We start from the raw sequence: 25,947 nt of genomic DNA, 5'->3' as shown, positions 1-25,947 counted from the left end.
TACTGTCATGGTTACCATCCCAGTCCTGTGACTTATTTCTCTCTAGGATAAGACTTTTTTTCAAAAGTCCTTTTCTTTAGAGATGAGGCTAGTTAGGGGGAGATTCCACATATTCCATTGACCAGGAAAAACTTTTCTCTAGCAAAAGCTTTGAAAACATGTCTGAATTTCAGGGATGCCTTATTTTCTTGATCCGGTTTATTTATGGAAAGAGAGTGGAAATGCAGGTATTTGACATTATTTGCTTTCATTGTACCAGTCATCTGAATATAGACATAGGTAAGAAAACATCTGCAGATGATTTGTTGTTTGCTGAAACCTCGCTGAGTAAACCCACAGAGATAATCTTCAAAGATCAGTTTATTAATAGTCTTATCACTTGTAGCATGTCAGTCTTATCACTGGCATGTCAGTTGGTATATCAGTTGCATGGCATGTTTGTGCTGGGAGAGATATTTACCCAGTGCCTTATTTTTATGTAATATTTAAAAAATACCAGTATTATTTGCAATATTGGTCTCCTTTCAGCCTTGAGAGTCTGTATAGATAAGTGCACTGTGAAACACCCCATTATCAGAGAAGATTTACAAATTGTTCGTATTTGTTCCTCTGCCTGGAAATGAAACTTAAAATGTGCTTCTGAACTTTGGTTTCTTTGGTGCCTGCTGAGCCACCTGCTAGACACAATATCCATACAATATAACCTCAGATTCTTCCACAAATAACTAAGTGAATTAGTTTAGAACCTAAAAGCTCTTATTTTTCTATGGAGCAGATACAGTAAATACTTTTCTGTTATTTTGTCCTACATGTATTGTAAGCCTGGCTTGAAGGGATAACCTAAGAATGGACAGTGCTTGACTCTCATTGATCCATACCTTGATCTTAACATCTAGCTGGTGCTTTTATTATAGAAATAAAGAGAGAGACTGTGTATCAAATGCTGGTATTGATCTAGAGATGTAAGCTTTGTGTTATATAGATGCCATAAGGCTAGTACAGCAAATACTTGGGCTGCTTAAGGATAAATATTAGAATACTACATTATTATTATGGTCAGATGATACTTTTAAAAACAAAATTGTTATGCAGAACAAGAGTTTTGGTATAGCTTTTGTCATGTACCAGAAGTTGTTCTTAAGGACTGTGATTAAAAAAACTATATATATATATATTTTTTAAGACTTTCATTAAAAGATGAATGTTACAGAAATAGAAAAGAAGGCAGTGTACTGCTGAGGAGCCTCTTTTCTGTGATCCAAAAGCAGTTAATGTGAAAACAAAGTAATTGTTGTCCAGAGGAAGACACAGTGTTATCAGTTTTGTGACTTTTTTTTTTTTTTAGATTCTTGGCAAGTAGTGCTGGAATTGAAGCAAAAGTTGAATGTACCATTCAAGACTATGTTCAATGTTTAACTTTAATTTCCTTGCATAAGAAAAATCTAGAAACTTTTATGTAAGAAAGGAGGTACAGTGAAGTTCGGTGTGTACATACAGCCATAGATCTTAAGCAACGGTAAAAGATTCATGCTGAGTCTTAATGATTGTATGTCTATTCATGTATTATGAAAAGGTGAATCAAGGCTGGGAGTGCTTCTGATGCTTTTAATTTTTTAATGGAGAGACATGGATTTGATGGATGGACCACTTGGTGGATAAGGAATTGCCTGGATGTTGCACTTAAGGAGTTGTGGTCAACAGCTCAATGTCCAAGTGGAGAGCAGTGACGAGAGGCGTTCCTCAGGGGTCATTGTTGGGGCCAGCGCTGTTTAACATCTTTATTGGTGACATTGACAGTGGGACTGAGTGCACCCTCAGCAAGTTTGCCAGTGGCACCAAGCTGTGTGGTGCTTCCAACATGCTGGAGGGAAGGGATGTGCCATCCAGAGGGACCTGGACAGGCTGGAGAGTTGGGCCTGTGCAAACCTCATGAAGTTCAACAAGGCCAAGCGCAAGGTCCTGCACATGGGTTGAGGCAATTCCAAGCACAAATACAGGCTGGGTGATGAGCTGACTGAGAGCAGCTCTGCAGAGAAGGACTTGGGGTAGTAGTGGATGGAAAACTGACTATGAGCCAGCAATGTGCACTCACAGCCCAGAAAGCCAACCGTGTCCTGGGCTGCATCAAAGAGAAGTGTGGCTAGCAGGTCGAGGGAGGGGATTCTCCCCCTCTACTCTGCTCTTGTGAGACCCCACCGGGAGCACTGTGTCCAGCTCTGGGGCCCCCAGCAGGCCACAAAGATGATCAGGGGGCTGGAGCACCTCCCCTGTGAGGAGTCTGAGAGAGTTGGGGGTGTTCAGCCTGGAGAAGAGAAGGCTCCAGGGAGACCTTATAATGACCTTCCAGTACTTGAAGGGGGCTACAGGAAAGGTGGGGAAGGGCTCTTTATCAGGAGCTGTAGGAATAGGATGAGGGGTAATGGTTTTAAACTGAAAGAGGGAAGATTTAGATGAGATATAAGGAAAAAATTCTTTACTGTGAGGGTGGTGAGACACTGGCAGAGGTTGCCCAGAGCAGCTGTGGCTGCCCCCTCCCTGGCAGTGTTCAAGGCCAGGTTGGACGGGGCTTTGAGCAACCTGGGCTAGTGGAAGGTGTCCCTGCCCATGGCAGGGGGTTGGAACTAGATGATCTTGAAGATCCCTTCCAACCAACCTATTCTGTGATTCTATGATTTTTGTGTCTGCCATTCTGTGATACTTGTTTGAGGTGAGTTGTCTGGAGTCTTCAGTTTGATCATCTTTAAAACAGATATACAATGACCAGGAAAAAGGAGTTTCTGGTTGGGTGGGGTTTTTTTTGGTTTGGTTTGGGTTTTTTGGGTAGGTGTTTTTTTTTTTTTTTACATTTTCAGCATTCTGGAGTTTTTGGTTAGTTGGTTTGCTTTGTTTCTCTAGTCTATAGCTTATTTCAGACTTGGTTCTTGATCTCCTTGCAGGTGGTTGTGATTTGCTTTCCCAGTTTATCTGAGCATTTTTCCCTGTTCACATGTTCATTTGTCTTAGTCTTTCAGTGTAGGACCCAAACACATGATGGGCTCTCCCAGTAGACAGTAAGTTTACCTGAAGAAAGGACACATATTTCAAATGGCAGCCACTTAATCTGATCCATTTCATGGGCTTCTGCTGTAAACCCTAGACTCCGCTAAGAGTAGTATTCAGAAGCTGTCTCACTTTTGTATCTTCATGCCCACCTCAAGGTGGGAGATCTGTACTTGAGGAGCAAAGACTACTTGTTGACTGTTAGTTCTGGGAGTTTACCTTCATAGCCTTACATGTTTAGCAAGTCATAAAGATTCGAGGAAATGTCTTGGTCATTTCATATACTCCTACTGCATAGTGCCCTTTTCCCATGATGGAATGTTCATGGTATGAATTCTGTTTTGCAGCAGCTTAGGGTAAACCAGCGCTGAACATCTGCAACTGACAGAATGACTGAAGAAAATAGGAGTTGTTGAGATGCTATATTACTCTCTGAATGGTTTACTTGACATTCTTTATCTCAGAGGTTTTCTTTCATCTGGAGGTGATCCTAAAAGCATACTCTGTTCTGCAATCATTGTTCTCCATTAGACCTAACTGATGTCTTGCAGTCTTACTTGGAGGCGTATTAGAGGTAAAATTGGGACAATGCAACTGTAAAGGTAGCAAAAGGTAAGTAAATTTAGGGACTTCCCATTCCCAGCCCTGATCAGAGAATCTAAGCAGTGAACTGTAATTTGCCAGTGAGTATGCCATAACATAAAATCTATTGTATAGAAGCAACTGTACTTTTTCTGACAGGATGATTTTGTGAGTCCTTGTTCTTACTGAAGATAGACTTTTGTTGATACTAGTTGGTATTAAATTCAGCTGAATCACAAGAACAATACAGCTGTGCAGATAGTGTTTTAATACAACTGTAGCATAACTTTTGACTTCTTGATCTAAAACTTTGACTGAAAAAGTTCTAGAATTTGTTTCAAGCAACATGTTAGAAATGTGTGTGTATGGGGAGGCAGGATGCAGCAAACAGCAGTGAAAGGTGGTTAAGATGTAGTGTAGATAGTTACAGGTGATGCACTTCCATTTTTCTAAATGTAACAGCCTTTAAGTCTATAACCTCTAGAAGCTTATAAACAAAGCACCCTTTTCAATTTTGGGAAAAAGCTAAAAGTATGGGTTTTTGTGAGAACAGGTCCAGTTCATTGGGTGCTGTAAAACAAAGGCCTTTCAGTCGATTCTTTTTCTGTCAGCTTCAGACTTGGGCTGGTAGAAGCCCGAATGGGAATGGGTAAATCCAAGATGTGAAAGAGAAGTCTCTCTGAAAATTAGAAAAATAAATAACCTTTTGTTGTGGTATGAAATAAATATAATTCTAGAGATGTGCTAGCAAGTGGACTTACTGTCAAGTACTGCAAAATGTTAAGATGTGTACTTGCAATAAGCACGTACATATGCTGTTGTAGCTATGTGTACTGTGACACTGTTGACTTTAACTGATATCATGTAATGTTTCCACATAATGATGAACAGATAATTTAGGGACTTGGGAATTTTCTGCTCTTTGCTAATAGCACACAGGAAAGTAGGAACTCATCTATTGCAGAATGTTAGCTGAAGATTTGGTTTTTTAAATACAGATTTTTCATGAAATCTCTATTGAAAAATATATCGTATTATACATTACCTATCGTTAAATTCTGTTTTCACTGATCTCTGGAAGAAGGTTTTTTGCTTTAAGAGACTAAATGCTGAGTGTCGGATCATAGACAGGAAAAAAAGTATAATGTGTGTAGAAGATAAATGCTTATATAGAGGCTATTTTGCTGGCAGGAGTGGGAAAAGTAATGGTCTGTCTTGAGTATTTCATTTCAGTCTTATCACAAGGTTATGCAGAGTGGCTTTGCAGCATCTTTGTAGCTATTATAACAAGAAAAGCCTGTGTATTCCAGTTCTATAGCTAAAAGAAAAATACTCCATGTGGAATAGATATGTCAGTGCAATTGTTAGTATTCAGAGTAAGAACAATGAAAATGAAAATGATGCTGCATTTCACTAAAGGAAAGAAAACAAAAATATAATCCATAATTATACTGTGAATGAAACTGGCCTTTCAGACTGGCCTGTGGACAATAGACACTATTGTAAAATACTCCATTTTTCATGTGTTTGATTATGTAATTATCAAGTCCCAGTTTGGGAGCTCCAACTTGCAAAGTAAATTAAAATGTGGATTAGTAAACATTTATGTCTTATAAAATAATACTTCCTCTCCTTTTTAAAATTTTTTTTTATTTTTTCAAAAAGGTTTTCTAGACAAATGCCTGGAAGCATATAGCAGTGATTTTTTTTGAGTGACTTGCATTGATAACTTCGGTCATTTGCTGGACTCTGATGAGCAGAATCAGATAGGAATGTTGCAGTTGTCTCCAAGCTTTTTCCTAGCAAGTAGTGTTTGATCTTGAAGATGTGCAGTCATGATGCTATGAAACCATAATCCCCAAAGAGGGAACAGAATAAATAGGAGGAAAGTTGGTAGTTTCATGATCTTTGCTTAGTGTAGAATTTGGTTTGTGAGTGCTAAAGATGAGTATTGGGCTGGGAATGCTTATAAATGAAATTAGGAGCTTAAATATTTTATGTCTCTGTTGGCCAAAACTTATGTATCATTGTAAACAAAACAAATTAATGTACTTAATGTATGCCTGAACTCTTGCTCAACTGTTCCTCGGTTGAGCAGATGATGTGCAAAGTTTCAGCTGTCTGTTACTATGGCATAGCAGTGGAACAGCATTATTGTACTACTTGAGAAGGCATTATAATAATTGCTTGGGGTGAGAGGTCAAAGGCAAGAAAAGCTCTAGAAGAAGCTTTATTGCAGTGGCTCTTTTCCTTTCATGGTATGATCTTAATGAAATTTAGTGAAAATAAAACGAAGTGCTGCTTGTACTTTTGGCATATATCATATCATTTTGTAAAGTCTGATATGAAAAATCTTTAGTTGCTCTTTGTATAAACCAGTGTTTTTCATGGTGCCATAAGCCAAATCTACAAATTTAAGTCTTATCTGTTGTGCAGTACAAGGTTTTTATTCTACTACATTTAATGAACTTTTCAGTACCTGAGAGATGACTGAATTGCAGGTGAGGTCCCTTATGACCTTTCCTGTCCAAGGTGATTGCTACTGAAAGCTTGAGAGACGGTTCTAATGTTGGAGGTTACATCCAAAATAATTTCAGTGAGAGGACTATCAAGCTGTCTTTGTGTAGTGTCTCATGTAATTGTGTTCAAAACAGTAAGTGGTGTAAACATTAATGTTCTTTGATACCAAGATTTGAAGAGGTGGATTTATTTCTTTAATGCTGTAGACTTTGGTTGTGCACAAATCTAACAGATAGATTTCCTCCTTTTTTTCTCCATTTTTTTGGGGAAAGTGATTCTTTTCAAAAGGAAATACTGGTGGTAACTGAAATATCCAGGTCACTGTCAGTTCAAGTATTTCTCATTATTTTAAAGTGCCTTTCTTTAGTTACTGATAACTAAAAATATACTGCTTGTAACTTTCTAACAGGGATTTTTTGAAAATAAAATAAATAGATGCTTTATTTATCTACGATGTCAGATCTTTATTTTAAAAAGGGTTTCCACTATTGTTCTGGCAAGCAGGAAGTATGCAATACAGTAATGACACTTTATTCTGTAGAAGTGGGATCTGAAGCACATAAGATGTTGACTTTTTGGTCTTGCATTTGATTTTAAAAGATGTACTGTTTTTCTTAGCAAAATGATGAAGTCTTCTATCTGCATTTGGCTGAAGGAATTCTTTAATGTCTTTACAGGAACTGTATTCTGTCACAAAGACTGGTGGGAATTGCAGGTGGGACTTCATAAATTTACATTTCTAAGAGATAGGAATAAGTTCTCTTGGGAACAGTATGATCTCACAAGATGAGGGTTATCTGGAAGACTTGGCATGATCAGTGCGTTCCTGGTACACTAGTAACAAGGGAAATACGAACTCTGCCCAGGCTGCACCACTTTGTGTTTGTGGGACCCTGTGAGAGTATTGTAAATGTCCCTCTGGCTGCCTTTTCCAGAGCTAGGAAGACCTGCATTGTGTAGGATACTGTAACATAATTTCCAGAGGAGTTCTTATGAGTTGCTGCCTTTTTTGGTTAAAGTTTCTCTTTTAATTTCCTCTGTGTCATAGCTAAATAAGCTGTACTTTGATTTTTCCTGCAGTTTTCCTTTAGTTCTATAGTAGCCTTGAAAATAAAGAGTACGTTTTTGGTTGTTCTAACTTATCCTAATGTTTACTTTGAAAATCAGAATAGGTCTGCTTTGCTCTTAGCACGTCTGGAAGCTATCTGAGCTTGAAAGGTGCTGGGAGTGAGCCTATTTACGAACACCTTTTTTTCTGACCTCTAAAGTGTTATTTTTATGTGATTGGTAATGTCTTCCCTTTGTTATGGTTGTATTTTGTCTTACTAAAAATCAAAGGTTTTCTTCTTTTCAGAAGAAGAGACCACCTTAACCACTCTCTCTTTTTAGCAAATTCATTAAAAACTAGCAGTTGTCCTGGTTTGCTGAGTACCTGGTAGAGGTGAAGAGGCAAGAGAAAAGTGGGCTTTTGTTTGTTCTTTATGATGGATAAGTGTTTGAAAACATGGTGTAGACTTGGAGTTACTTGAATAATGCTGGCTTTACTTTTTGGTGTTTGACTAAAATGGCATGTGAAAGGATGCCTTTGTGAGAGAAATCACCTGTGTCAACTTCTTGGAGGCCCCATAGTGCAGAAGAGGAGGGGAGGGTTTGTAGGTTAAAAGTATGTCTGCAAGTGTATTCCTGTCTCTTGCTGCTTTTGATTTGCACCTGTAGATGATCATGGTAACTGGAGTTGTTCTTGCTGCCCAATACCAGCTCTGGGGCGCTGGGATTGCAGGGCTTCTGTTTACCTGTCAGACTCTCCTGTGACAAGGCAGACATGAACACCAGAATTGAAAAAGCTGTAAGACCAAATGTAAATACTTCGGACTAGGAGTGAGAGATGAGAAAATTGGTGAAAAGTGACAAAAAAAGAGATGCAGCACCTGGAAACAGAAAATGAAAGTATTGGGATCCCTGCTGTTTAATAAGAGGTTGCCAAAAGCTCAGCATAACTTCTGCAAAAGTATACTTGGAAGATTTTTCCTCGTTTGCGTGGAGCAGAAGACATAAGCATGACTAACCATAAAGAACATGCAGATGAGCTAGATGTGGGTTGGGTACATAGCTCTGTATGCGGAGATTCAGCCGACCTCATTTGACTGCCTGACCCCATGTGTGTATATATGTATTCTTTATTAACACATGGAACTTCATCTATCTAGCTGTTGCACACAAGGCTTGACAAGAGTATTTTATCAGTTCTAGATCTCTACAGTGTAAGTTAGACACTAAATAAAGCTGCATTTTACTGATGTGGACTGTGCATTTATTGCTGTGTGTGATTAAGCGCTCTAGTGCTAGTAGAGTTCCAGCAATGAAATTACATTTGGCTGCTGAACGGAAAATAAAATCCACTAGCATGTGCAAGCAAATCTTTGTGTAGTCTTCAAAAATTAAATTCTGAGTTCAGTTGCAATAAGTATCTCTTAACAGTCATTTGAAGTCACTTAACGATGTAAGCGTGAGTGAAGAAGGGGAAAAGCAGAATTGCTTTACTTTGGGTTTGAATTTTTTTTTGTATTAATTTCATAGGGTTAGTTTTCTTTTTTGTGGGGTTTTTTAATAGTTGTATTGATGCTCAGTACTGGATAATAATTTATTTTTGACAGTTATATGAAAGCTAAAAATCATGCCAAAAAAAACAACCCAAACAAGTCAGGGAGGAGCAAAATTTTGATTCATACATTTTTTGCAGTGTTCACCTAACCTAGAAACAATCCAGACAAGCTGCTCTGGAGACCAAAGTTAAATTTGCAGCTAATGCCACGTGTTGTGAATTGCATGCAGAGAGCACCAAAACTAATTTAAAACATTAACAGAGAGCAGGTATACATCTTGATGGCGAATCCTCGTTTGGTGTGTTTGGAGGTCTGTGAGTACTCCTGATTAGCTCTGAGAGGTTGTGAATAGTTAATTATTCAGCATGTTGTTCTGAAGTTCAAAACTCTAAGCACTTTCAGCCACAGATTGGTCATGTGAAGTCTCGTTACACAGTCATCTTTTGCAATGCTCCTCTGGACCTTGTTTGCTCTTCATTGTGAGTGACTTTAAACTTTGCTTTTCCGAGAAAGATGTGTGTTTCTAATTGTTGTATGCTAGATCTTTTGTTTTAATTCTGTGGGGCAATCATAGAAGTTAATTTCTTTGGTTATGTTTAAAGTAAACAAACTTTGGTACAGCTCCAGAGTCTAAATTGCAGGCATATTTTTGGAACCTTTGTGTATTATGTTTGAAATGTATTTTAACTTTCTGTGAATGTGGCTCCATTCAAGCTTTTTAAAATATTGTATATAAGAAATTAAGAAGTTCTCATGAATCTTCACAGTGTCTTTGGGTTTTGTTTCTAATGGTGAAACTCCTGATAATAGTGTCTTTTCCTTGTGACAGTATCGGTGAATTGTGCAAAGTTATTTGATTAAAAGGAATGCTGGACTGTATGTTGTAGCACATGGGTCGTACCTTCAGAATTACGGTAACATAAATAGATTAAGAGGTGTAGAGAGTTTTCCTTTTGATACCATTTTGGATTTTTTTTTGGAAGTGAAATAAGTGAAACAGTGATCACTCTTTGCATTCAAGAGTAGGCTGGCTTGTTACTAAGATGGGAAAGGATAGCAAAAAAATAGGAAATCAGCATAGGTGAGGGGAAAATATGGAAGCATATTGTGACTGAAATGTCAAGAAATAGCACAACACAGTAGTATTGGTTATACTGCTATTTTATTACTGTACAGATTTAAATAGAGTAGAGCTGGCAGGATTTGTTTGAATTATGTTAATAATAATCAAAAGAAAAAATTGGGGAGGAAAAGTGTGATTATTCCCTTGCCTATCTCTATTATATATTAAATATACTGTCAGTGCAATTTGGCTTCATACTGCATAGCACAGTGTTTCTGTTTATACTAATCCAGTAAATCTGTTTGGAGAATGCACAAATAGGGTCCTTTGCTTAACCCAAGGGAGGAAAAAAGTAATTAATTTACTTTTTAAAATGTATATTTAAAAAACCTTTTTTGTTTCGGGCTTGATGTTTATATTGGGCTTTATTTTTTTTTATGTGATAGATACCTTAGCCTGTTGTATCTTCTGTCGCCGCTGATCATATGTTTAAAATATTCTCTCATCTCTTCCTTGCACCTATCACTTACAGTCTGAGTGAAAAGAATTAAGTGTGGTTTATTCCTGTTCAGAGACTAGTTAGTATGCCAGTATGGAATCATATATGTAAATACATACTTGACTTTTTATCCATTTATTTCAGAAGAAAATCTAAAGCGCCACCTCCTCCACCTGAACCAAAACCTATTGCTGTTTCTCCATTTGATGACACAGAATCAGCCAATCTCATCATGGAACAGAAAGAGAATGTTATCGATAAAGATATTGAACTGTCGGTGGTCTTGCCAGGCGATGTGATCAAGTATACTACAGTTAATGGGAGGTAAGTTACACAGAATTACATATTTGTTTAATTTTCTTTTCTTGCTCTAGTTTACTTCAGACTTCATCCAGGTTTTAATCACTCAGTAAAATGCACGAGTTGTGTAAGACTGAACATTGAGTGTGTCCAAAGAAGAGCAATGAAGCTGATGAAGGGTCCATAGAGCACAAGCCTCATGAGGAGTGGCTGAGGGAACTGGGGTTGTTTAACCTGAGAAAAGGAGGCTTTGGGGGAGACCTTATTGCTCTCTTACAGCTACTTGAAAGGAGGTTGCAGTGAGGTGGGTGTCAGTCTCTTTTCCCAAGTAACAAGAAACAGGCTGCCCAGGGAAGTGGCTGAGCCACCATCCCTGGAGGTATTTAAAGATGTATAGACATGGTGCCTGGGGACGTGGTTTAGTGGTGGACTTGGCAGTGTTGGGTTTATGGTTGGATTTGATGATCTTAAAAGTCTTTTCCAAGACAATCTAAATGATTCTATAATTCTACTATGATTTTTGGGTAGGTGTGGAAACATATATTTACCTACTTCTGGGGAAGATTGTTTTTTGAGATTCAGAAATTCTGTATGGCACCTATCAGGACACATAGCCATACCTGTTGTTCTTTCTAGTCACTAGAAAAGTACTATTTTGTATGAGTCACTGAATTCTTCCCACATAAGTTTTCCCTGTTAGACGTAAAGATGAGTTCTGGCATCCTATGTGAGTACAAAGTCATGTGTTTAGTACTTGCTAAGTGTGGCTACCTGTAGACTACTAGCAGTCCTAAAAAAAAGGTTTCATTACTTCAGACAAAATCTATAATGCTTCAAATAAATAGTTCCTAGCTACGGCTTTGGATTTTTTTTTTTTTTTTAAACAAATACATTTTGCTTAAGCTGGTTTTAATTTGAAATGCATATTTCAGTCTGCTAATTAGTAGTATAGATTGTATGTATAACTCTCAAGTCACCTTTCGTTCAGAAAGACCTGGACATTGACTGGTGAGTAGAAATCATAAATCCTGGGACTTAAAATGTTATAATAATTAAATAGCAGGTCTACTAAGAAGTCTCCTATGCAAGGCATTCTATGGATCAGAGCAATTAGAATACCAGTTTGTTGCCTTCCTAGGCTGAGATAAACTGTTGTATTAGTGTATTGCCAGTGTCTTTGTGACTGAAAGCAAGCAGGCTGATACATTTATTTATTTAGTCATTCATTTAAACCAGGTAATGTAAATGTGTAGTTACACCTACTTCACTACTTAATGAGAGATAAAGTCTGGCTCAAGTCTGTTTTCACGCGTTGTCATTTGCTAGAGTTCCTGAGGTCGTTGCTTAGACATCAAATACCAGCTTGTTCACCAGAGCTGTAGTGGATGAACTTTTGTGGATTTCCACCCCACCCCCTGCCCTGACTCCATTTTCAGGATAACAAATCTGAGGTTATATTTGTCAGAAGAAATTTTTTGAAATAATTGGTGACTACTATGATGCTTTATGGTGTTCTTGCTAGCATGTTTACAGGAAGGAGTATTGCTGTCTGTAAATACAATGCCTTCCTCTGTTTTTAAAATTTCTTAAAGGTGAGACTCCCTGTGTACACGGTCAGGCACTTCTTTCTTCTTTTCACTCCCTTTGTCCACACTTAGGAGTACCGTATGCCCTCTACCTTGCTTTGCTCAGAACAAAGTGCCAGAAAGGAACATTGCATATATCTTCACTCAGTCAGATGACATTGTGTATAATTACTCAGTGTTCAAGACAGGCCTTGCAAGCTTATCAGGAAGCACACACATTTCCCAATCAGGTTTATTATCCCACAGTTACTGTGGGGTTTTTTTCAATCGAGTTACTGTATGTGACTGCTTTCATAAATGGCTCTCTTACAAATAACCTGTATTAGCACTTCTAGACTCATTCAGAATGAAGGAAGATATTGTACAGGACCTGCAGTTCACAGAAACATGCTTCTAACTATCTATCTGTTCTTCTTGTTTTGCTTGGTCTTTATAATCATATTTTGTGAACAGGCAAGATCCCTCTAGAAATTATATAAACAGATAAATTGCTAATTTATCTCTTTCCTGTTCATAATCAGAGATGAGTAGTTAACTTCAAAGGTCCCAAGGAGAGGATACCTTTATAAATCTCATACTAGAAAAAGCAAAGCTGTGAGTTTGCACAGCCATGTACTCAAATGTCATAGTCCACTAGAATAAGCTTCTCTACTGTTCCCAGATGAAGTTGGGTCAGTATGTTCCCTGCTTTGGCATAGTGGATAGCAAGAACAAAGGAAGATGTTCTATAGATAAATATCCTTATTGAGTAGAAGTAAGCAGAAGAGGATCAGAATGAAGTCCAAAAAGGGTTTTATAGAAAATTATGACAAGAGAGAATAGTTTTTGATCCTTGAGTTGATCTATGGGCAGCTACGGCAAAAAACCTGAGACTGAGAAAAGGAAGGAGGACTGAAGTAGGTCATTCATAATTATTAAACTTCAAGCATGAGTGGATTCTCTTATTTAAGCCTAGAGTCCAATTTGTATTTTGTAGTAGTTGGTGATAATGATTCAGAATGTTTGTTCGGAATGTGGCAGTGGCATTCACCCTGTCCTATCACCAGGATTCCTGCGGGGGGGGTCTAGGCCAACAGTTATTTAAAAACAAACATAAACACCCAAAAAACATGGTAAGAGCAATGAGTGGTAGGAATTGAACGTACAATGTTCAGAGGAGGAATATGAGTGAAGCTTCTTTTCTTTCTTTCCTTTTTTTTTAAATGTTTGTCAGAGTGAAGTTTCTTGAATCTTCTCCATTGGTTCTGAGTACAGCATAGAACTGAAGAATGTTCTGCAGCCAAAGAAGAAAAGAACTATTTTATTTAGCAGCCTGATAATTTTAAGTTAGTTTTTATTGTCCCACAAGGAACAAATGCAGAGTTTGAGAAAGTTTTCTCGAAATTGAATAATTGGTTTCAGTTGTATACATCAGTAAATTAACGTAGAGATTTCAAGGATCAATATGATAGTGACACACATTTTATTTGGAAATGGTGTATCAAACTAATAGTTTTTCAGGGTAGCTTGTTTAAGGCTTGTTTCAGATGCCTTTCAGAGAGACCTTAGCTTTGCTGAATTTGTTTTCTTAGAGTCCTTTGTGAGTTTTCATTTGATCCATTCTTGAGTATTTTCAGTCATTAAGGTATTCTTAATAAACTGTTGGTTTACTCTGTATAGCTAGCTAGTGAATAACAAGCTTTGTCGTGTTGCCCTACTTTTCAAAACCTATTGTACTTACATTTGTTAGTAACAAATTCGGGGGGGTGTGGGGTGTGGGTTTTTTTTTGTTGTTCTCCATGAAAACAAATGTCTTTTTCTCTTTAGAGAATAGGATTAGTAAATATTTTTGCAAACAAGGCCATGAAACCATATGCTTAAGTAATGATGGATCTGTATAAAGCCAAACTTTGTGTAGGTTTCTTTTCTCTTTCTTCTTGATTCCATCCCTGTAGGAATACTTCTTGTGGTTACTGACAGAGTTTTGTTTGTTCAGTGGTGCTTACTGTGAGTCTCATGATGGGAAGACCTTGTTCATAAAGTTTGTGTAAGAATTTTTACTTTTTAAGTAGCAAGTTTCTAGCCCTCATTTTTGTAGAGATGTGTAGAAATTTGATGCTTTCCTTTTATTTAAACAGTTGATCTAATATTTGAAGTGACACCTTTCACTCTTGATTGTAAACATAATGAGAGAATAACATGATTTGCATTTGCAGCTCTTTTATTATTAGGGTAGGATGCATGTACTTGTTCTATTATGGGTTAGAAGTAGAGTAGTTCCTTCTTCTAATCAGAGCAGGTTGTGATATAGGTGAGAGAAGAATTGAAATAAACTCTGGTTTAGCTATGTGAGAAGGGAGGAACAGTTATTTTTCTGCAGTGCCAGTGCATTTCTCATGGTATTCCTCAGGCTGATACATATCATATAGATGAAGGCCTGGGTGTATGTTACATTCTTCTGTACCTCTTCAGACCATCTGATAGCTGCTTTTTGACACACTGGAGCATCATTTATGTTTTTCGGTTTCATTGTTCCTCCTGCCTTTGTCTCTTGACACAAGTATTCTTCTGCCACTTAAGCAGGCAGAAACTTTTCTCTGGGGGGAAAAAAAAAGTAGTAACAGGTCTGCAATAACTATATCTGTCAGCTTCCAAACTGTTTCTACATCCTGGAAGTGCAACATGTGCACCAGAGAGTCCAGCCCTGCTTCTAGAAATCAGAAGACAGTTTATGTAAAGAACACTCATTCTTTAAGACCAAGTGAAAACAGGAATGATATTTTAGGGTTAATTAAAGAGGGGGGGGGGGAAAACCCCAGTGTTCACAGTAATTTCTAACACTGAGTAATTGTTTTTAGAGAACCATGTTATATCTAAAGTCTGTTTTAACTTCCTGCTTAATAAATGTATTGATGGTCTTTATATTATCTAGAATTCTGCTTAGCTTGACAGCTCTTTGTAGAAGCCATTTATTTCTACATTTGGCTATGCTACCAGAATACTTGCATCTGTTATGAGGTTACATCTAGAATTTGAGATTTCTGGTAGAGCCATACCAGCCAAACGCTGTATTAGTTTTCTGTTAAGACACTTCAGTGTTGTTTTTCAATATAGCATTTGATTGCTTCACAGACTTTTATTTCCATAATATCCTTGTGAGACAGAGCAGGTTATAGATTTCCCTGTTTGTAGACGTAACTGAGAGATTCAGAGGATGTCAAATGAAATACTCCTTACAGATGATTACCCAACTCTAAAAATTATTGAGGAATGAGTAGTTTCAGCGACCTGATAGTTCTATAACCTTCAGTTGGTGTAACATGCAAAGTTAGGATACTCCTTATCTTTGGTCTATTTAAACTTCTATGACACTTCCATTTAAAATACAGCTTTAATAAATCTATTCCAGCAGCAACTGGGAACATTCAGCCTATCTTAATACACTGTTATGCATATTCTTCACTGAGCACTAGGAGAACAAGGACATACAGTTAGTGACTACATATGAAAAATTTCTCAAGAAATTGCATTCAACTGTTGTCATTTATCTCCTTTCCCTCTGCCTATATTAAACACCTGGCTTCATTTTGGGATCCCTATTGCAAGACCTCCTTAAGAGGCAAGTTCCTCAAACTTAATTTCTCCTGCTTCCTCCAAATGGCTCATGCACAGAGTTTCTGAAAATAAAGTGCTCTAACTTCAGAATGAATATAAACATTTCAAGCTTTGGAAGGAAATTGTTCTTAATGAATAGCAGGGCATTGATCACCACTGCTACAGTTCCCAGTAAATGTCAAATGAGGTGGCTAATCCACATTTCCCTGATGACCTCAGCAAAAGCATTAATTCACACAAGCAAAATTTTTTCCCTTTGCTCAAGCATTTGGCATACTTTTGTGCAAGCTGGTTTAATTTTCTTTTTAGTTTTTTACATTTGGCTTTTTTTTCTTTATGTTGAAGATATTTAAAGTTGGTGTCTGGTGGTAATTATTTAGTCATGAAAGGGAGTTGGGTTAAATGCTTAGCAGCACGATTTGTTTATAGCCTGCTTAATTGTCATCTGTTGTGACAGTTCCATTTGTCTTTTACAGGAAGCCTATGATGGACTTGCTGATCTTTCTCTGTGCACAGTATCATTTAAATCCATCAAGTTATACTATAGAGTTGGTATCGGCAGAAAATAGTCAGATTAAATTCAAACCCAACACACCAGTGGGAATGCTTGAGGTGGAAAAGGTGATTGTAAAGCCAAAACAAACAGATAAGAAGAAACCTGCTCCAGTTATACCAGAGGTGAGAACTAAAATTAAAGTGTATTGAGATATTGAGAAATTAGAATCAGTGTTGTATTCAACAAGTTGAGCTGGTAGCTCAGCCTTTCCTTTCAGCTTTTCCTGTTGTCTGTCATTGTGTCACCATGCACCCCTGTGAAATGCTTGGCTCCATGTTCTTGTTAACCTCCTCTTAGGTAGAATATATCTCAATTTGTTGTGGTAAGCAACTTTGCTGCCAAGAGAAGAAAACATTACTGTAGTATTTGAAATCCCATGCCTTACTGTCCTTTTGACAAATTCTGAACATGAAGTGTGGCTGAATACAGCCTTCCACAAACTGAAAATCCACAACTTGTACCATCTGTCATGCTGTGATATATATGCCCTTCTGACAGTATGTTCATTTTCCTTTAATACATACTCTACTTTTTTATTGTTACTCAGCTTTTTTATATACACTTAAGAAAGCAGGAGCTTTTAGAAGTACTAAAGCAACTTCTGGGTGTAGACTAAATATTGTCTTCAGTCTTTGTCCTTCTGTTGTGTGGAAGAACACTGGGTTTTAATTTGTCTAAAGCACTTGCACAGGGCCAGGGGAGCCCTTCTGCTGCCCTTTTATCTTTGTCCTGCATGCGTGCATGCACACACGCACTCATGGCTTGCTGGCTGACTTCTACAGCTACTTGGTATAATTTAGCAGGACATCTCACTCCAGGCATGTACCCTGTTGGATAGGCAAATGACAGATACTAAAGGAGGAGCAGAGTGTTTCATGTCTCCTTTTCTTGAGTAGAAGGGAATCGCAATATTGTTATAGTTTCTCTTGTAATATTTCTAAATCTATAACATTGGTGAAGTTGTCCATAAGTGGAATTCCTGTGATTACTGTAAGGCTGTTATAAAAATGCCAGTTGTCTTGGAATTTGTGCTGGTATTTATTGGAATTTTCTTCTCCTTAGCAAACAGTAAGGGTAGTGATAAACTACAAGAAGACACAGAAGACAGTAGTAAGAGTTAGTCCACATTCGCCCCTTCAAGAACACATACCAATTATCTGTAGTAAATGTGAGTTTGATCCTTCACACACCCTGCTGTTGAAGAATTACCAGTCTCAAGAACCCCTTGATGTGACAAAATCTCTTAATGACCTTGGACTAAGAGAATTATATGCCATGGATATCAGTCGAGGTAAGATAGCTTTTGTAAACTGCAGTTATAGAAAAGATAATTACTTAGTATTTCAATAATGTATACATTTTATTGTTGTGGGGTTTGGTTTTTTTTTTACTTACAAAGAAAGTAATTTCTAGTAATTTAGTATGTATTTCATTAGTTTTCCACAAAACTGTAACTGGGACAAGTTTACCTGTACTTATGTTTGAGAAGTGTTATATGAAAGTTTTGTTTTCTAACAAAATGTTAGGTTCCAGCGAACGTGACTAAGCACAAATCATCACTTAAAAGCAACTCCTTCCTTTCCTTCTCCTACCCCTAAAAGACCTACACCACTGTATTTCCCTTAGCTCATAGAAAAGACATAGGATCATGATGAGCTGAAAAAATGGAAACATTAGAGAAATTTAGTTTTGCCTTTGAATTATTTAAAATTTTAAAAGCGTTAGAACATTCTGATGCTTATATATTTCTGAGTGCTGTTAGCTATTTTTATAGATTGTGAAGGAATAATAATTCTCATTTTAATTGTGGTCCAACAGGGGAACAATGAACTTCCTTATGTTTGTACAGACATTCCTGTTCCTGATTTTAGCTTTAGCTGTAACCTCTCTTTTTCAGGAAGGGTTTATTGTACTGTGATTAAAAATTCTATACATGTTTCAAACATTTCTCACAGGAAATTTTACCTGATTATGGAATGCAGTAATATTGGCTCACTCCTGTTTTGCTTGTTTTCCTTTCTGCTCCAAAACTTGGGGGGTTTTGTTGGGTTTATTGTTTGTCTCTTTTTTTTTTTTTTTTTTTTTTTTTTTTTTTTCCCCCCTTGTACCTAAATACGGTAACCTCATTGTTTGGTGATTACGGTTTCAAGAGTTCTCTCAATTATTTCCCAAAGGCCAGTTATCTTGAACAACAGGAGGATGGCATATATAAAAAATATATCCTTTTCCCATGGAGAAAGCAAAAACGAAATATCTTTGTCTTCCCCACCAGAAACCAATACCTGGACTACATGTGCCCATAGTGCATTGTCTTGTTTGTTGTCTGGGTTTTGCACAGTATGACGTGTGCTTCATTTGATTCAACAGCCAAAAGTTCTCAGGAAAGAATACAAGGGTATATATGCTTTCTACATGGCAGTGCGCTGCTAGGAAATTTAGATATACTTCAGTTCTCTTGATACATAGTAGTTCAGCATTTCAATTTTGCCAACAGCTTTAAAGCTCTGAATTTTCAGCTTTCTTATGAAAGTAAATGATGAGGTGTACCTTCTACTTAGAATTTAAATTAAAATTTTATTCAATTTACATTTTAATTTTATGCCCTTTGTTTTCCAAGTTTGGACCAGCTGACAATCCAAAACTTACAGAGCAAACTATTCTGTATACTGATTTTCCTCTTTCCTTCAGAAGTATAAGTGGAGCCTCTCTTATTTACAAGATTCCAGTCTGTGTTGCATGTCTTCAGGTTCGAGTTCTTAAATGACTTGTAGCATTAGGTAGTAAAAATACACATCCTTTTTGCTTCAGGAAAGTACCTAGTTACTTTTTCCTAATGTTGAAGATTCAGCTTGGATTTCTGTGGTTGTAACTTATAACTGCATCCTCGATTCGGATTCACATTTTCTGTCTTTCTTTTTGTCTTTCTGTAGCCACATCACCAGTTGATTTAAATTTACAGTTTTTGCAGGGTACGATTTAGTGAAATAGGCAGTGTTACTGTAGCTCTTACATGACATTACCATCCGCTCCTATTATAACCTCTGCTTGACTGACATGAGAAATTATCTCTGTCCTATATAAATGCATATTTAAAAAGATAATACAGAAGTGATATACCCAGCTATATATATATAAAGTATGTCTCTATAGTTTTACTCAAGATCTATTGATTAAATTTTAAAACCGTATTTATATTGATACTTCTACCAAGAGCCCATAGTGTCCTTGCTGATTTCTGTTGCTCATTGCATTTGCATTCAGCAGGATTTCTTTAAGAAAGTTAAACCTAGTAAAAACTAAAGAGACAACCTTTAGATTTACAGATCGTCTGAATGAATAAGACAGTGTAAGGAGGATAAATTCCGCAAGAAACCAGAATGGACTTGACCGTCTTTACTATGACTGTCATGCAGTTAGGTATGCAGCACCTATCAGGTGTTTCAGTGATCCTTCTTCATAGTCATACCATGTGCAGGCTTGTGCCTGACTTGGCCCACTTTAAACTTTGCCATGAATTTAAACTGTTAGGAATTGAGAGCTGGTGAGGCTGATGCTCTTTTTCCCTTTTACAGCCTTTGTGATAGGAACCAAAACATACGACAGGTGGAATGGGCTGGCTTAAGTGCTAGGGGTATTAATACCATCTGAAACTCATCTGTTCAGCATTCTGAGAAAGGCAGGAAGAACATGCATGGTAGGAAACCTGTTCATTCTCCAGTGATTAGAAAAAACTGTTAATACAGGTGATTTATGATGTCTTTTGCATATCCTTCCAGGAGTCTTAAGACAGATAGTGAAATAGTAAGAGTGCAGGAGAAATAATCTGTGCAATAAATAACATCTAGAACTATTATTGTTTTCTATCTTAGACTCCTACCAATCTGAAAGCTTAGATGTTCTGAAGGAGAAAGAAAATAAAGGATTTTTCAGCTTTTTTCAACGAAGCAAGAAGAAAAGGGAACAAGTAAGGTGTAACTTTGTATAAGCAAAACTTCTAGAAACATATTTGTGTGGAGCAATCAGTATTGTCAATTGTTTTCCAGATAGTATAAGTAATCTGGATCTTTTTCTTCCTCCTACACCTCAAGGCTGCTAGTGCCCCAGCAACTCCTTTGATGAGTAAGCCAAGGCCAACATTTATCACGAGATCTAACACTGTTAGCAAGCAGTACGATTCAAACACTCTGCCATCTGAAATGCCGAAGAAACGGAGAGCTCCTTTACCACCTATGCCAAATTCTCAGAGTGCTCCTCAGGAACTTGCACAAGCCCAAGTCAGACCGACATCTGATATGGTGAAATCTGACAGCCTTGATAGGAATGAACAGGTTAGTTACATTTGCTTCACTTCTCTTAAGATAATCCTGATAACCCTGTTAATATCTGCTGAAGCTTGAAATAAATGAGAAATAAAAGTGTAGTGCTTGCTTTTAAAAATTTTTGTTTGAAAATAGCCACAGAAATTGAAAGATGTGTTCCTTTTAAACTTTATATTCTGTGTCCAAAGTAGCTGCTGTATTTTGTGAAGGTAAAACCAACTTCCTATATAAGCTGCTAGTGTGAGCACCTTTTTGTTCTTCTGGATGTATGGTTTATATATTTAAATGTGAGAACATCGTCTCACTTTATCATACCTAGTAATTGATGTTTTGATATTTACAGTAATTTTTAATGTTTTAGTTACATGTGATAGCAAGTAGTTTGTTCCTTATATTACATTACTAGAGAAAGATGGGAATCTTGGGGAGTAGCCTTAACATTCTTGCGCTCCCAGCAAGTTAAAGGAAGGTTTTTATTTTAATTAAGTAGAGATGTATTTAATTGAAATTGAGGTGTGGATACATATTTAAGTAACCTATATATTCCACGCAGTGCAGAAATTCTGCCTACAGAATTTGGGAGAACTGATGTATTAAGTGTTATCCTGGTATTGCACATATTCCTAGTTGTGAATTCCAGTTAAAGATCAAGGCTAAAATTGTCATTATAATTTTTTAAAATTTCATACTTTGCTTTGAATGTAGTATCTAAAAGTGGTGTTTAATAAATGAGGTTATTGGCATGCTAGAAAAATAAAGTGTAGAACTAAATGAAATACAAGTCTGAGGGATTAATTTTCTGTTAGACAAGAGATTTCAAACTGTGACTTCCTTTATCTTTATGCAATGATTTAGTCTTTCATTGATGCACAGAACCACAAGAGAGCACTGTTTAACAGAAGTTCTGAATTTGTGTATTGTGTCCTGCTAAGAAGCTTTATCATTTGAAGAAGACAAAGGTTCCTTTGTGTATTTTAATAAAAGGAACTGGGCAGGGGGGGTGGTGGTGTGTGCAAAATCAAGATATTTTTTTACCGCATCATGTTTGTCTTTTTAATTGATTTTTTTTGAAAATACTTTATTAATGTTAACATGCTTTAAATGATTAATAGCATGTTATCTATAACAGTAATATACGACTGCTAGACTAGGATCTGTCACTCAGCAAAATTGCTTAAGTTTATTATTCTGTACTGACATTTCTTATGCATCTGAAGTGATTTGACAGAAGTTGAGTAACTCACAAAGAAAGGACAAGTCCAGATTAAGTTATATTTTTGTGTGTATTTTCTATTTTGTGCTACTTTGTGCAGCTTCCTTAGAACTTAGAAGCATTTGGCATGTGTCTTTTAGGATTACTTCTGTTTCGTTCTGATTTGATAGCATGGTGATTTATCAGATAATTCAGATCTTGGAACTTAAATTTGGGCAAATATTTGCTGTGTGTTTTGAGTTTTATTAATTCATGTAAAATATTTTGTCTTTTTAGTATCTACTTTTCAGTAAATATCATCTAATGAATGAATTTGGACTGTGTAGTACATATTGCTCAACTTAATCAGGGAACTCTTAGGAGAGATCCTATGAGAGACTTTCGTGGAGGATAAAGCTGCTCCTTGGAAGAGCATTGAGATATTTTCAGACAGCCTTCCTGCAACACAGGAGTGGTCCATTCCCCTAAGTGGGAAAAGGAGTAGGCATAAAAATAAACACTCATTTAAATGTGCTACTGAGAGAGCTCAAGTGCAAAAAAAAGCATGTGAGGGATGGAAAGGGAGCACAGCAGTTCCCCAAAAGAAATACAGAGGTACTTTTTGGACATGCCAATATGCAGTTAGGAATGCAAAGGCAAACCTGGAGCTCAAAGCAGCAGGAGATGTCAAGAATAGTAAGAAAGGCTTTTATAAGTTAGTGGCAAGCAGAAGCTCTGGGATGAAGTCATCTACCTTTATTTTAGCAAGGTGTTTGTCACAGTCTGCCACAACATTTTTTTGTTGATAAAGTAAGGTATGGACCAAACAGATGAATCACAAGATAGGACAGAAACTGGATGAACAGCTCAAACGGTGGTGGTTAATGGTTCAAAGTCAGACTGGTTATCAGATGGAGTTTGTGAGGAATTGGTAGTATGGCAAATACTGTTGAATATCTTTATAAACAACCTAGATGATGGAATTTAATGCACCCTCAACAAACTTGAAGTTGACACCAAACTGGGTGGAGAGGCAGGTACACCAGAAGAGCTACTGTTTGGGAAGACAATGACAGTCTGGAACTACATGAAGATTAAAAAAGATACATGTGAAATTCTCTATCTGGAATGGAGTAATTCCAAGCACTAGTACAGGCTGGGGTCTGGCTGTGTGATCCGCCTCGAATCCAGTGTAGTCAAGACTTTTTAAGCCACACGTATACTGCTATGTCCAGATTTGGTTCCTGTAGTTCAAGGCAGACATGAAAAACAGGCAAGAGTCCAGTGGAAGGCCACCATGATGTTTAAAGTTGGAGAACATAAATGTTCTACTGAAAATACAGCTCAGACTGGATCTACTTGGTTTCTTCTGATACCTAGAAGGTGTTGTAGGGAAAGTATAAGAATATTCTTCACAAGTATGCATGGTGACAGGATGATGACTAGTGGGCATAAGTTGCTTCACAGGAAATTCAGATTTCATTCAGATACAAGAATAAAACTCATCACTCTGAGAACAACTGAACATTGGAATAGGTTGCTCAAGAGAAGTGGTAGAAGCTCCCTCAGCAGAAATATTCAAGACATGCCTTGACACGCTCATGCAGTAACCTAATCTAAGACCTTGTGTTCGACAGAAGGTTGTACCAAACGATCTCCAAAGGTCCCTTCCAACTTATACTCTTCTATGTCACATGGATGAATCAGACCCTTGATTTTTTTTCAAAACTTTATGCACATAATTAGAATAACAGAAAAAAATATAATAGAGCTCCATCACTAACAGAAACCAACAAATACTTGTTTTTGCTGTGAGATCAAGCACTGCTTGAGTAATGCCAGCAGGGGGAAGATTTGGAAGCTTGTTTCTCAGAGCTTCCACTGAAGTCTCTAAAATAAACAAAAAGGTATCTTTATCTATTGAGACTTCTAGTTTCACTTAACTGTAAAAAAAGGGACAGTTCCCTTAAAAACATAAGGTGTTATACAAAGGACAATGTAAAATAATGTTCTTTAAGTAAAAATGTTATTTTACTTATAAAGGATTTAGTTACAGGATTTGAAACTTTATAAATTAAATTTGGCACTATTTAAATACATAGTAAGAATCAGTCATTATTCCAAGAATTGACATCCTAAATATGGAATTTGAAATGAAACGTATAAACATTGTAGAATAAAATCAGGTTTTATGCTTGCACAGCATTTTTTCATCTGTATCATGTGTATTAATGTTTTCTCAACCCAAAGTGACCAATTTATACTTATTTAATCCAAGTCATTGTCCTTGCCGCATTACAGAGAACTGGTCACACTAGACCACAATTACTTCATTGTAAACAATATAAGAATTTGGTGTCTTATATTCCCCACTGTTGAAAAAGATGTGTTCTGCTGGTAGGATGTAAAGTCTCTTTCAGGTTACTCACCAGGCCAATCGGTGTGTTTGCTTGCTATTTAGTATGTCTGGGAGTTTCACTGTTATTACAGTGTCCCATTAAGTTAATTTACAGAACTTAGATGTATTTCTTTTTTTTTTCTTAAGAGTTACCTTTTTTCTGCTTTTGCCTTACAAGAAGTGTTTCCTTGCAAATCGTTGCTTTCAAGAATGCCTAAGTTCTGAAGCCTGCCCTTCAGTTTATTTGGCAGACTGGATACATACTTTTTCTTCTCTGGACCAGGATGACCTTCTGCATGTGCCTTATTATGGACAGATCTCTTTTGTAACATCCACAAGGAAGACAAAGTGAAATGTCAGTTTTGCCTGGGTAAACTGTTTGCCTGGTTTGGATAGAAACATGCCAAAGTGGTAACATCAGACAATAGTGAAATGAGCCAACTTTAAGGGAACAGAGTTCTCACTGTTGTCTGTCTTCAAATTCACAATGTATTGTCGTCCAGTTTCTCACAGTATGAAAAAGAGTTTTAATGTTTACCTCCTACAGCTTCTCTACTTCGTTTTCTCTAAAAGAGAAACTGCTTTCTCTTTATGTGAGTAGTTACTTTATGGTACAAAGCTTGGAATTTTTTCTGCCTCAATTTCAGAGCGATTATAGAAGTCGTTTTTGGAGAGAGGTACCTATTTTTTGGGGAGAGATTAGTACAGTGGATGTAAGGGTGGCTTTTGCAAGTTATTACGTGGCATGAGACTCAGAAGATGACTAGTAAGCTTAAATGGTTAATGTTTGCCCAGCAAATTCTGTGTTAAATCAGATTGGAAATGAACAGGTTAGTCTCTAATATTGAAATCCTTCACTTACTTGTTTCTAATTTGGGCAAGATGGCTCTTGCCAGAAGTATGTTTAGAACTAGCAAGTTTAAATACACTTGCAAGTAGAGAGGATTCTCAAGGGGTTTTGCACAGTGCTGTTGTTTAATGCAGTATGTGTGTCTTCACAGTTTTCATGGATGCAATTTTCTCATAATAACACTTCTTGAAAGGAGAATTAATTTTAAAAGAAAAGCAATTGATGATGTCCAAAATGCTATTGCTAATGTTCTTCCTAATGCTTTATTTATAAAAACTAGACTGTCATATCTTTATTTTATCCCCTGAATGTTTGTGTCCTTATACTGTTTTCAATTATTGTAAAGGAGCATATGTAAACTACACTTGAGTAGGAACAATTAAGTGAAGATTTTTTAGTCAAAATGTTTACAGTTTTAAATGATGGATAGAACTCAGCTGTAGAAATATAGTTTGCTTTTATTTATACAACCCTTACTCCTAAAGAAATAAAAATCTCCAGTCTACCCCTTAGAAAAGAAAGAGAAGGAGAAGATGGGAGAATGGGGGAAAGGTGGGAAGCAACTAAACCATAAAGTATTTCTGAAAAGATCTATTAGCCACTGTCACAGAACAGCTTAGTTTAGATTTCTGGGAGGGATGAGTTCCATGCTTAACAAATTACACCCAGAGGCTCAGTTGCTTGAAACTTGGTGGTCAGCCCTTTAAAGGAGAAGTTGGTCAAAGATGCAGCGAGCACTATGAACATCAGGGAGGTCTTGAATAGAGGCAGGGTTACCTGGCAGAAAACAATGCTCAGGACTACCTGTTTGCGCCTACTGAAATTTGCATGAAGGTGATTTGATAG

General features: G+C 37.0%; 1 protein-coding gene across 5 annotated transcripts in view; it reads left to right on the top strand.

Moving 5' to 3' along the window:
* The window catches only part of COBLL1 (cordon-bleu WH2 repeat protein like 1), an 89,043-nt gene that overhangs the window by 38,577 nt on the left and 24,519 nt on the right, over positions 1 to 25,947 (top strand). For 4 of the 5 annotated variants that reach the window (XM_074910197.1, XM_074910199.1, XM_074910196.1 and 1 more), the window contains exons 2-6: positions 10,451 to 10,630; positions 16,263 to 16,464; positions 17,405 to 17,633; positions 20,212 to 20,306; positions 20,431 to 20,670. In XM_074910197.1, coding sequence (XP_074766298.1) covers positions 10,539 to 10,630; positions 16,263 to 16,464; positions 17,405 to 17,633; positions 20,212 to 20,306; positions 20,431 to 20,670 — 858 coding nt within the window. In that variant the 5' untranslated portion in view covers positions 10,451 to 10,538. Of the gene's footprint in view, positions 1 to 9,166; positions 9,224 to 10,450; positions 10,631 to 16,262; positions 16,465 to 17,404; positions 17,634 to 20,211; positions 20,307 to 20,430; positions 20,671 to 25,947 lie in introns of those variants that run through there. The other variant, XM_074910198.1, reaches the window with a different exon arrangement.

Source organism: Athene noctua, chromosome 7 (genome assembly GCF_965140245.1).
Source record: "Athene noctua chromosome 7, bAthNoc1.hap1.1, whole genome shotgun sequence".
NCBI lineage: Eukaryota > Metazoa > Chordata > Aves > Strigiformes > Strigidae > Athene > Athene noctua.
Note: the sequence above shows the minus strand (reverse complement) of the source record. Positions and strands in the feature narration are given on the sequence as shown.